This window comes from Elephas maximus, chromosome 10 (assembly GCF_024166365.1).
Source record: "Elephas maximus indicus isolate mEleMax1 chromosome 10, mEleMax1 primary haplotype, whole genome shotgun sequence".
Taxonomy (NCBI): Eukaryota; Metazoa; Chordata; class Mammalia; order Proboscidea; family Elephantidae; genus Elephas; species Elephas maximus.
The window spans coordinates 84,490,180-84,503,373 of NC_064828.1; the positions used below are offsets into that span (position 1 = coordinate 84,490,180).

At 44.4% G+C, this 13,194-nt stretch overlaps 1 protein-coding gene across 19 annotated transcripts in view; it reads left to right on the top strand.

The window, feature by feature from the left end:
* The window catches only part of SIPA1L1 (signal induced proliferation associated 1 like 1), a 412,099-nt gene extending 399,105 nt beyond the window's left edge, over positions 1 to 12,994 (top strand). For 14 of the 19 annotated variants that reach the window (XM_049898754.1, XM_049898759.1, XM_049898758.1 and 11 more), the window contains 5 exons: positions 2,050 to 2,296; positions 5,342 to 5,488; positions 7,206 to 7,320; positions 10,282 to 10,411; positions 11,076 to 12,989. In XM_049898754.1, coding sequence (XP_049754711.1) covers positions 2,050 to 2,296; positions 5,342 to 5,488; positions 7,206 to 7,320; positions 10,282 to 10,411; positions 11,076 to 11,219 — 783 coding nt within the window. In that variant the 3' untranslated portion in view covers positions 11,220 to 12,989. Of the gene's footprint in view, positions 1 to 2,049; positions 2,297 to 5,341; positions 5,489 to 7,205; positions 7,321 to 10,281; positions 10,412 to 11,075 lie in introns of all 19 variants that reach the window. The other 5 variants (XM_049898770.1, XM_049898772.1, XM_049898773.1 and 2 more) reach the window with 3 other exon arrangements.
* Positions 12,995 to 13,194: the final 200 nt, after the last annotated feature.

Sequence of the window (13,194 nt, forward strand, 5' to 3'; positions counted from 1 at the left end):
TTCTTAGTGGACAAAAGACATCTAGGCAGGTTGCGTTCTTCCACTCCTATCTCTGCTTTCCTTTAGAGCAGAATGTTATAACTTTTAGTAAAGCACACTACTCAAGGTACCTTACTGCCTCGAAGTATGTGAATATTGCCCAAAGACGCTGAAACTAGAGTTGGCAGAAAATTTCTCTTGTGGAAATACTCACTGGGAAGGAAATCACTTTTCTAAAACCAAACCGGAGGTGTTGAAAAAGATGGACAGCAGCTTTTGAATACAGAGATCTCAGATCTGGCCTTATGTGTGATATTCTAGAACCTTGCAGGATAGGAGATGATCTGATTTTATTAAAAAAAAAAAAAAAAAAAAGCTTCACTTAGCAAGCCATGTACCCGCAAAGGCCTGCTCTTCTCGTAAAGTGAGAAGGGCAGTTGTCACTTCCATACTAAGCTCTCCCCACTTAAAGCCTGGCAAAGCACTCGTCACAGCAGCTTCTTTTGCGATGCAGCACCTGTGTACCGTGGATTTAACTCATCGTCAATTTTTTATAGTGAACACAATTTTTACCCAATTGGCTACACCTGGAGCTTATTTACAATGCCATTTAGTAATAATATTTTTCTATTCATGCAGCATCTGTGTGCACTACGTTGTGGGTAGCTTCAGCTGGGGTAACCCTTGGCCTGTTGAATGGAAGCCTGTTAAGGCCAAGAGCGCAGGAATGAACCTGAACATCAGTTCTCTGTTTCTGGGTCTGTGAAATCAGCCGCCTGATGGAGCCGTTGCTGTGGCATTAGTTCTCTGCCCCTTCAGTGTCATGGCAAATACCATGGTAGCCTTCTGCCAGCAGTGGCTCAGACCTCCTCCTGTGTTCACCTGTTCTTCGGGTTGTTCTCCCTGCCACGGTGAACAGGAGTCTGAGGGGCACTAAGTAAGGATCGCTTTATGGTTGCTGTGCCGAAGGCTCTGTTGGCATTCACTGTGCTAGAGACTTTAATATTGTTAAGTGTCTCTTGTTGCTCAGGGAATGGGATTCTCAGAAGCTGACTATTGGCAGAAAAAATCCCAATCCAACCAAATCTGGGCACCAAAGCAAAAGACGTCAACTAGAAATATATCTATCTGGAACTGAATGTTTGTCATTTATAAAGCTGATTTCCCTATTTTTATTTCGTACTTGGAAACCCATCTGCAAAACTCATATATCAAATACAGGTTCCATTAGGAGTCCCCGGCTGGCATAAACAGTTAATGCACTCGGCTGCGAACCAAACGGTTCAAGTCTACCCAGAGGCACCTTGGAAGAAAGACCTGGTGATCTACTTCCAAAAAAGGCATCCATCAAAAACCCCACGGAGCACAGTTCTACTCTGGTGCACGTGAGGTCACCATGAGTCAGAATTGAGTTGCAGTTAACTGGGGAAAAAAGTATAGCTTAGTAGTTAATGTTTATCGAAAGCTACCTATTATTTGAGCTAATACATTTACGTGATCAAATGCTCTTGTTGCCCAGCAAACATACTCTCACCTGACAAGCTTCTGAGGGTACCTTCCCCTGAGACCATAGCATCACTGAATAATACCACTGATGCCCACCCTTGTGGTCAGTCCAGCATTTCGTTTAATCCTTTTAATAATCCTGAAAGTTGTTTTGCCCCCATTTGATAGATGAGGAATTGGGGCTCAGAGAGATAATATGACTTAACCAAGACACAGGATTCAGGGAAAACTCACTTTTATCTGATCCTAAAGTCGTATTCTTAGCCACGGCACCATATTAATCAAGCCACCTAATCACATTTCTGAATTACATATGGAGGACTGACTGATGGGCTCCAGGCAGCCTGTGGGCTCTGAGGAGATGATGACTAGAGACTGTTACTTTAACTCCTCAAGAATTTAGACGCAGATGGTGAGGCCTGAGTGTTTCTTGTTGGGGCTAGAACTTGATGGGGTATTCCTGGAGCAGTGCTCTGTTGACCCATCCCCACCCCGCCCCAACCTTGAACTTGGGTGTCTGAACCAGAAAATTGACTTTTTCTCATACTGTTTTCTGTTTTCCAGTTCCACGCACTCTCCTCTCCTCAGTCTCCTTTCCCTCCCACCCCCACCTCAAGGCGGGCCTTGCACAGAACGCTGTCGGATGAGAGTATTTACAGTGGCCAGAGAGAGCACTTCTTCACCTCTAGGGCCTCACTTCTGGACCAAGCCCTGCCCAACGATGTCCTCTTCAGCAGCACGTACCCTTCTCTCCCCAAGTCTCTTCCGCTGCGGAGACCTTCTTACACCTTAGGGATGAAGTCATTGCATGGTAAGCTTATTTTCAGCTGCAGCAGGACAGCCCTGTTGGTGGCCAGTGTCCCCAGCAACGGTGCACTCAGCCTGCGTAGGGAATGGCAATTGGAGTACGTCCTGCTTCTGTGCTCAGATTATCTCCTTCCCCTCCTGTAATGCCAGACCACACAGTACAGACGCTCTACCTCACAGGTCAGTTGGGTCGTCTGGGACTCCTATTAAAAATACAGATTCCTAGACCCTACCCAAGACCTGCTGAATTCAGATCTCCAAAGGAGTAGTCCGGGAATCAGCATTTTTACCAAACATCCCAGCTGCTCGGTTGATTGGATGAATTTGACTAATGCTGGATTACAGTTTTTTCTTAGAGTTGTGTCCCTGATTCCTGTCAGCCATTGTAATAACCTAGACCTGTCATCACTCCCTGTCTTGCCCAGGCTGTGATGTCGACTACTCATTAGTTGCCTGTGGTATCGATCACTCATTTGTTCACTTATTCATTCATTCATTCAGTTAGCGAGCAAATATTACTATTCTAGGGAAAGGTTTATTGATAATGTTCTTGCCCTTGATTCCTATATGTCTGGCTTGCTTACTTTGTGACCCAGCTAGATCCCAGTATTACTATGAACCATATTCTGGGACTATGGATTCAAAGTTGTTCTTTTCCTTTCTCTTGTCTCTGTCCAACCCAATTTCAGGGTCTACACCCACCCTCACAGGTATGGGCGAACATAGCACACAGCTATTGTGGGAACTTGTGTTCCTGACCGTTGGTTACACGTACTGCTGTAACTGCACCTCCCTCCTGCCCTTTTTCTTCTGTGAATTCTACGATTGTTGTATCTCTTTGTCCCTGTACACCCACAGGCCTGTCCAACCTGATCATTCCTTTCCGTTCCCATCTTCTCTGGAACAGTATTTCCTCCAAATCTTTCTCCTACTTGCCCAGTTTGCTTTCTCCCTCCATCATTCTTGAGCTCTCAACCCACTCTCATGAATATCCCTTCCAACATCTCCATCCTGCTCATTGCTCAGCTACACAGACCTGTTCTCCCCTGGTCACCATGGCAGACCTCACCCAAGGCTCATGCCATCTTCCCCACTCTCCTTTTAGCTTACTGCAGCTTGAATCTGGTTTCTCTTTGCCCCAGAAGGTCGCCCCCAGCAAACCAAAGTTGACACATGAAATGACCACTTTTGCCACCTAGACTCCAGAAAGAACCTCCCGCTAGTGATGTTTATGTCCCTTACGTTTTCTCTCCTCCTCCCCCCAAGTTGAGGCCAGTCTCCTCATTTCCATCGCTCCTACTATTCCTGCCTACCTTAAATGCTTTTCTTACTTGCCTGCACTTTTTCTTTGACCTTTGCAGCAATAAAAATAGAGCATTTGTGAAGGCCTACGTGTGGCATATACTAGGCTCTGTCCAAAGAAGGCCCCGCCTTTTAAGAGCCAGCATTCTGAGCGATGCCAGGAAACCTGCCCCCTACTTACAACTATTGTCAGGCTGTGGAAAAGGAAGGGAACTAGGAAGCAACCCTCTGAGTACCTTCCTGTCACCTCTTCTTGCTTTCCTGAGAGACAGGCAGCAGCTGTGGTGATGTTGGGCTCTCTCCCTCTGCCCATGCCTCATTTGTCATGAATACCAGTGACGTGTAGATGGGGGATGAGGCGGGTGACTTCTGCTTTCCCTATGTGGGAATTTGGGCTCCAGAGATAAAAGGGCAGAAGGGTTTTGAATGGCACACAAAATTGCTTGTTCCACCTACTGGCCCTTGATGAGAGCAAGTCCAAATAGAGCTGAGCATTTAATATCTTGCAGTATTTGTTGCTTTCCATTTACTCATAATTTTGCTAATTTTAAGCACATTAATAACTAGCAGCTGCACTTCAAAGCAGTTCTTTACATAATTTGAAAGGGAAAACAAGTACTAAATATACTCTGATTTACCGGGCTACCATAATTGACAAAACTTTTTTAACTCCTTGTAAACAGGTATTTCTGGAGTTGCTTATTGCCTTTAACAAAGAGTTTCACTTTGAGCTCCTTGTTTGCATGGGTTTTAATGTTACAGTCACGTTCTGCGGCCGCCCTTCTCACAAAATTGCTTGTTTCCGCTCTGTTGGGGGAATTTGCATTTCATGAGCTACAGTCTCCCTGGCCCCAGGAGCCCTTCCTTTCTGTTTTTCACCTACTTGTACTTGAGCCTCACAATGCGCCCTCCATGTAACAGAGGGGCTAATTGTGCCCTAGATTCAGCAAAGGTTAGTTTTTAAGATTGTCAGTTGTTACAATGGTTTAATACTTGTCTTCACCAAATTGTCACCTAGAAGGGGCTTGAGGTATTGGACTGCTATAATCCAGAACTAATGCACAGAGTTGCGACCATGATGGCCCTGTGTCCTTTGAAGGTGAATAATGCCAGTACCAATCCTAACAGCACCTTCTTGGGTTAACTCCGTGTGGGTAACATGGCACTCTCACTCACATTATCTGATTTTTTACCATCCTGGACACAGGACAGATGTGGGCCAGGGATGCGTCTGTCCCTAATCAGTTCCAAGCATGAGCGAGGGTGAGTCAGATCCCAGGCCCCGGTGCATGGTGGGCTTGAGGGGCCATCTGGTTCCAGATAAAAATAAGCCCATGAGCCCCTTCAGCAGGTCTGAACAGGTTTCCCTGGGCTGGGTCTAACACCGAGCTCCCTGTTGAGCTAGCCCTCCTCTTCCTCGTCTGAGTCCCTGGACTCAGAGGAAAAGTGGGCCACTGCAGCTGCCCTGGGCCTCACGGCAGACAAACAGCAGAGCTTCCCAAGGGCAAACAGACTGCTTGATGTAAAACTAATTTTTCCATTCCTCACACTACTGGCAGAGATTGGTGGGAGGAAGCCATTCCTATTTCAAGTCAGCTTTAGCATGGCCACAACTGGCCTGCTAGCCTAGAAAGGGACTCCAGGTAACAGCTAGTTTATATCCACTGTGCTAGTGGAAATGGGCACTTTCTCAAGTGGTTCTCCTATGGGCACAAGAAGTGTCTTTATTCCCCATCCCTTCCTGCAGGAGAGTTCTCGGCTTCAGACAGCTCCCTTACTGACATCCAGGAGACCCGAAGGCAGCCCATGCCCGACCCCGGCCTGATGCCCTTGCCTGATGCTGCTGCAGATTTGGATTGGTCCAACTTGGTAGATGCTGCCAAAGCCTACGAGGGTGAGTCCACTGAAGATCAGTAGGACAGCACAGGAGCCCACAGGTGTCATGCTAACACGTGCTGGTGGTATAGGTGCTCTGGTCAAGTGTCTGTTCTCCCTGCTGCTTTGCACACTCTGACACCTATACATTTCACTGGCACAGGCTGAAGCCAGTTGCGCTAACATTTGAGCACTCAATAGGGGCCAGGCCCTATGCTGGGCACTTAACGCACGTTTTACCTAATCAGATGGAACCTGGTGTTTCCTCTAAATAGGAATTCATAACGTGGATACTTTGCTTCTTCCATGCTTGGGAGGGCAGGGGGTAGAGGAATCCCAGCTGTCATTTGACTGAAAAGAACATATATCTGGAGAGACTTTCATTATGTTATAAAGACATTGCTAAACACACAGTCAGATGTTAGGGTGCTTGACCTGCTTGGCCGTGCCCCAGCCCCAACAGATGTTGGCTGCCTCGTGTGCCCTTCTCGTTCATCTCTCCCATGTATAGTAGCACGCCTTTTGTCTATACCATTCCTTTTCCAGCCCGCTGGCTATGTGCTTGCTTTAGGCCACTGGTTCTTAAACACGGACCCTCAGAGTGGTACCAATCTGGTCTGCTGGAATATGAAGAAGTAAAAATAATGCTATGTGTGTCGAGGGGAAACTGGTGGTGTAGTGGTTAAGTTCTACAGCTGCTAACCAAAAAGGTTGGCAGTTCAAATCCACTGGGCGCTCTTTGGAAACTCTATGGGGCAGTTCTACTCTGTCCTATAGGGTTGCTTTGAGTCGGAATCGACTCGACGGCAACAGACTGCGGGGGGGAGGGTGTGTGTTGACATAAGGTTGTCAACTATCCCTGTTTGTCTAAAGACTGACTTTTAGATAATCACTTCACATTTTTTTGGTGCTAAAAAGTTCTTTATAAAATTATAATGATAGCAAATCAAATTACAATGATAGGAAATGTTTGGATTTGGGGTTTTTTTTTGTTTTTTTTTGTAGCTCTTACTTGGAAAAACTGAAAGTTGCTGTTTAACCAAGTTGCAATTTTGGAGGGATATTTACTAGGACACAAAATTGAAAAGTCAGGCAGCCACAGAGAAGCCAACGACCAAACCCCACTGGCTCTTTAGTGTTTATTTAGCTGGTGACAATTCCCCAGTACTGATTTGATTGTACATTCCAATCTGTTGGTCACTCTCCTTCATACAAAATGGTAGAAGCTTTGCCTTTTTAATGGGGGATTCCCCTCCCCCCTCAGCTCACATTTTAAATGGGTACATTTTGAAACACAAGTGGCATGGACTTAGGTTACAGTCCACCACGGTGACCAGGTATCTTGTGAAAAACATATTTCAGAAGTTTCGAGATGCAAATACTAACTCTTTAATTCATTTTGTATTATCACTGAGTGGAAAGCCTTAGTCTAGAAATTTGGCTCAAGGCCTGTTTCCAGGGAAACGCTTCATAGAATGCCACTTTGATGAGCAAGACAAAAGGAAGACTAGAAATTGATTCGTGACAACAACTTCTAAAAGGGAAGTCACAATGTTACCACCTCTTATGGCTAAAACAACAGTATGTTTTCCTATGGGGGCTGGGGGATAGGTTTCCATGCATCTCTGGACGTTGATTTGGATTCAACTGTCCATGTAGGCCACTTGCCGACTTTGACAGATAGGGCCCAGGGATATAGTTCTAAACTATTGAATGCTTTCTTATCTCCTTTCCAGTCCAGAGAGCCTCGTTCTTTGCTGCTAGTGATGAAAATCATCGCCCCTTGAGTGCTGCATCCAACAGCGATCAGCTTGAGGACCAGGCTCTGGCCCAGATGAAGTCTTACAGCAGGTTGGTCACTCAGTGGTGAGGGTCACCACCCTGTAGCGCATGTCATACCCACTAGTGGCAGCAGATGTGGGGAAGAGACGATGGAGATCACACGGATTAGCTGCATGAAACTCATCACCACAGTGCCAGCCACTTCACATTGTAGTTTAACAAAATACTGTAAACACAATTCAACTCTTCTTGATGACTTAAGGCCGCAATTAGGAATATTCATTATTATTTAGTGCCATAATACATTCATGCCCAAGGGGCTTACCAGGTACGAGAAATCATTTGCACTAAAGATCCCCAGGCTCCTGGGCTTGTTTAGGCTGCTGTTTCCAGCTCTCCTCCAGCTGTCAGTTGGTGGTCTTGCTTGTTAATGTGCCTTGTCTTAGCAGCTCCTGGTTTGCTGCTTCAGAGCTATGATGTTAGAAAGCTGGATCTCCAGGATAGTTAGAAACGTGTAAAATAAGAAGTTGGTAAACAATAACTGAGGCCCAGAGGGTTTTCTTAAGAGCCAAGAGCATGGACTCTTTAACTTGACTTAACTGCACAGAGGTTGACTTTTCTACTTTCCCTCTGTTTCCAGTGGTGAGCTTTGTGCATGTGTGTGATCGTCCTGCATAGTAAAGGATCCCAGCAGTCAGCCATGGGACTCTTAGTCAGCACTCATTGATGTAGAACAGTATCATTTCATCAATTTAAAATCGCTTTCCTTAAGCCCTTTTGAAGATGGTTAAGAATCCAGGTGTCTGTGAAATTTGGTCAGAGACGGACAGCAACGGGCAAAGTGAGGTTGATATATATTGTGCGGCTATACTGTGGGACCGGTGTTGAGAACTCCTCTGAGCAGGTCTGCAAGGAAGTGCTCTTAGCGGTGTAAGAGACAGGTGTTGCCTACACTTTTGTCTTCGGGACGGCTGGGGTGAAGAGAGCTGTGGTTAGTTGGGCTGTGGAGGACTTTTTTTAAACAATGGCAGAATCAGGAGAGAGCCCAGAATGTGCCTTCTTAGGATGGGGCCTCTAACAAAGAGAAGGCTGAGTGAGCAAAGACTGTTCTCCAGAGGAAGGATTTTTGACAGCTGTGAAATCTTTGTGGAATCCTAAGATGAGGGTAATGATCTGCTCTTTTCTTTGTCCAGTACATACAGAATAAGTGCAAATGAATTTAAGTATCTGTGTTTTTATAAAAGCACGTGCACACATAGAATTCACCTTGAAGAAACTTTAGAAGTCAAGATAAGCTACTGAGAGTTGCTTCAATCCTGACAACCTAGAATGGCTTGAGCGAGCCCAGCCAGGAGCTAGGACGGTGTACTTGATGGCCTTGTTTGTGAAGGACACCCCACCATCCCATCCCTGTCTTCTGCCTCGTTGTTTCTGTTCCACAAGTCAGCACCACTCATGTTCTCCCACATCTTAGCTCTTCAACCCATCCAAGCTCTAACCAGCTTATTGCAGTATATGGAGTGACCGTCGTTTATAGAAGGTTGTAGATTGTAGCTGTCCACTTCCTTTTATAATCCATTCATTGTCAGCTTTTGATTGTCTTCTCTTAAAAGTTTGGAGGTCATAATCATTCCATTTGTGTGCAGTCTTGTTATACTCTCTGTCACTGTGGGTTTTGCCTTTTGGGCTTGCTGTAGATCCAGAATTTGCAGAATTTGCACAGTTCATTTGGGGTGAGAAATTCTAACTTGAACTTTGATTTGTGTGTGTGCGTGGTAAATACATGTGTAATAAAAAAACTGTGATTTCAACATACCTCACATGTACAATTCAGTGACGTTGAACTTTGATTTTTAAAGTAAAGAGTATCTTTTATTCCATGATTCAAAAAATTCTAAGAGTCACTGCCTCTTCTCTGTTGACCTCAGGAAAGAGGTGGCTGGCTGTTAACCAGTAGAAGATTTTTAGATTCTCTGTTGTGTGACTCTGAGGTTGTGTGACTGTCTAGAACTCACTCAGGAAAATGGCAGCTTGAATACAGGTAGATGAGCCTGGGAAGAAAAGGTGACGAAGGTCCTCAACCCTGGGGCCAGAGCTTACCCGCTGTGTCATCTGTCTGGCTAGTTGGGTAGCCCTCTCATCTTCAAGCTCACCCTTCTTTTGGTGCCCACTAAAACCAAACCAAACCCATTGCTGTTCAGTCAATTCCGACTCATAGCGACCCTGTAGGACAGAGTAGAACTGCCCCATAGGGTTTCTAAGGAGTGACTGGTGGATTTGAACTGTCAGCTTTTTTCAATTAGCAGCCGAGCTCTTAACCACTGCACCACCAGGGCTCCACTAGCACAGCATTATTAGCACCTAAATAAAATATACAAAAATGGAAAGAAAATTGTGGGCCTTCTGTTTTGCTATTAATACAAGCTTAAGACATTAAGCTTGGGCTTATAGCTTTTGAAAACATGTAGTCTTATTTTTTAAATCTATTTTAAGATATTTAGACTAGTTTTTAAGATATTGGATCATAACTTAGCTGTAACTGAACAAGTGGCCACTGACTTATTTTGGGGGGGAACCAGAGACCTCCCCTACCACCATATCCCCAACTCAAGTCCTACACCAGCACCACCCTCCCAACCCACACACACCCACACCCACCCACACACACACACAGAGGCATAGATTTCTTTTTAAAGCTCACTAAAAGAGATCCAAGCAGAACCCCCTAGGAATCATTTCATTGTTTGACAATTTTATCTGCCAGAAGGTACTTCTTGTGCTGCCAAAGAGGTCATTTCACTTATTGTCCTTTATTCTTTTGTCATGAAGATGAAGCGTCTTTAACAAAGGAAGCTATATTGGCTATAGTTCAAGTTTGTATTACCTTTTGTTAAGATGACCATTCTCTTTTTGAAAGTAAAATGCACATTGGGTCACTGGACTGAGTAATTTGATGTTGAAAATTGTTTTGTTTTGTTTTGTTTTTTTTAATAAGTGTAGCCTCCCGAGATTAAAAAACAACAAAACCAGCCATGGAGGCTCCTGCCAACATGGCCTTTTGTTTCTCATTCCCAGCAGTAAAGATTCCTCTCCCACTCTGGCTTCCAAAGTGGACCAGCTGGAAGGCATGTTGAAGATGCTTCGGGAAGATTTGAAGAAGGTAAATACTTACTCCCAAAGCAAACTGGCCAGTCTGTGCAAACTGCCCTTGAATTGTATGAGCCCTAGTTAAATAGTGATGGTGGAATAAGATGTGGTGTTTCCCTCTTTCCTGTAACATGTGTTTAGGGGCAGCTTGGAGCTCAGTTCCTACTAGGGCATGGAGTTCAAGAAGGCTTTCATTGGTCACATGTATGGAAAGATGGTTCCCTCTTTTGTGACAGCCTTTGAACCTCGGCCAGTCCCCTCTGAGCCCTCTCCCAACCTTCGTGCCCCTTGTATGACATGCCACTAGTCCGGACCCACCCGTCATTGCTATTGGAGTTTTGCACCAAGAGAGTCAAGTGTTTTGTTTGTTGGGTGGCTTTGATTATATTAGGACTACAACTGCCAAAACCATAGTCTAAAATTTAAGACGGTCTTTATGAACAAAGATGTTAAAACACACGTTGATATGTTTACATTCCAAGACAAACCTATAGTGAAGAGCTGTTCCCTGGGTTTACAATATCTTAACAGCCAGTACCAGGCCGTGTATTTGGGAGTTTGGTAGAAAGAAGAATGGAAATGGGCCAAAGGTCATAATGGGTCCATAGCTACTTCTAGCAGTTGGCCAAGGTGTGGCCCCACCTCTTAGTTTTTTTATACTTTGCTCTACCTCCCAGGAAAAAGAAGATAAAGCCCACCTTCAGGCCGAAGTTCAGCACTTGCGTGAGGACAACCTGAGGCTACAAGAGGAGTCCCAGAATGCCTCGGACAAGCTGAAGAAGTTCACAGAGTGGGTCTTCAATACCATAGACATGAGCTAGGGAAGGCTAAGGTGGAAAGGAGAAGGGGGACCACAGGGACTGCGGAGTGCTGCGTTCTCTAACCAGGGCGTTGAAGCCTCCCGTTGATGCCATTGAGAGTGTTCTCACAGCACCTCCCCCAGCTTCCTGCTTTGCCCCATGTCGGGGAGTGCACAACACAAGAATTGCAGATCAACAATCAGTATCTGCCTTTTGTAGAAAAGAAAAACAAAAAAGTGAATAAAAATTTTAAAAAGTAAAATAAAAGTTTAACTGCTAAAATGTGAATGTCTTTATTTTTTTGCACAATATCTTTATCTGTTGTTATGTAATTAAAGAGAAATTGGACCTAGGGCCAGGGTCCCCACCCCCAGCCCCCACTCCCTGGCCCATTTGCCTCTATTTCCGTCAGCTCTTTCTATTTCCGGTAACCCAAGCTTTCCCTTGTTATCTTGACAAACATCATTGTTCCTAGAAAAATAAAGGGTTTTTTGTTTCTTTGTTTTTAAATTGTTTATTTGAGGAGTCTGGGGGGTTACTCTCCTTACCTTCTTCCTTAAAATGCCTGGAGAGGGAGGTGATTTTAGAAAATGCCTACCTCTCTTAAATGACTTGTGCATGACCTAATACTGTTAGTAGCTATCTTACACAGATCAGCAGGATGCGGTTATTTAATAATAGTGAGTCGGTAACCCAGAGAGAGGGTAGAGACAGTGCCGGATGGCCACACCCCATTTCACATCCTGCATTGTGATATCACTTCCTGCCACCTTCCTTTTCCAGAGGGAGATGGTCCCAGGTGTGCCCTTCAAACCTAATGCTTCTTTTTGTTTGGCTTAAGTGAGCCCCACTAAATGGGAATCAGCCTCCACAGCTACATGGCTCCAAACAAATTATTGCAGAATTTCCCCCAAATAACAACCTTATTACTTGTACTTCTTATCTTCCCTATTGTATGCATTTGGTCAAAACTTTAGTTCCAGATTTTAAAATATGAAAGCGTGGTAATTTTTAAGCCAGTAGAAATGACAAGAGATAAGCTTGCTCAAAATGATTATATAAATAATAAATCCTTCTTTCCAAAGCAATACTTTGCCATTATTTGTAACTAGGAAAAGCTAAAAAAGAATGTTAAACTGTGAATTTTAATGCTTGCTTTTCAGGAGCAATGGCTGTGGTAATAGAAAGGGCATGGCCCCGGGTGAAATTTAAGCATGGTTTTTCCTATCTAGTGATGCAGGCCACCTTGGGCCTCAGGACCATCGGTCCAAGGCCCTCACCAAGCAGAGCACAGAGACCAGGCCTACCAGCGTTGACTGACAGAAAAGCCCTTGGTGGCCTTGTTTCTTGCCTTCATAATTATCCCTAAACTGGCACAGCTGCTCCGAAGTTCCCATCCCTTCCACAAGGAATCTCAGCTCGTTCCTCTGTCCATCCCTGAAAGGAACAAGGTGAATTTTCCCCTCTGCTCCTCCCCACCCCCACTACCAGATGTTTATGCAACATAAGCTTTCATTCATGACTATAATTTGTCTGTGGATTTTTTCTTTTTTTCTGATGACATAGCTATCATGGAAACAGGAAGATTTCGGAGTGCTTTGTAAGGATTTCCGTTGTCTGTCTCTCTCTCTTTGCCTTGTATGAAGGAGATTGTACATTGCCTGATTTCTCTTTGTAAATGAGAAATATCGCTAACATCCAAGCATTCTGAAGTCTTGCTTATTCCTCTGAGTTTTGTTTTTATTTTGTTTTAAATTTTGTTTGGGACTTGGGGCAAGCTATTTATTAGAGTTTTGCAACAGAGTTCTTGTCTGAAGCCTCTAAAGACTACTTGTAAAGTTCAAACAATAAAATTCATTTTAAACACTCTTTTAAAACACTTTGGTATTCATTGCTTGAGGTTTTCTTATTTGAAAGACCGCCCAGTCACTTGCATCCTTATTTTTTTATCAAGCTTCATTAACATTGAAGATGATTCTTGAAAGTTTCTGCCCTT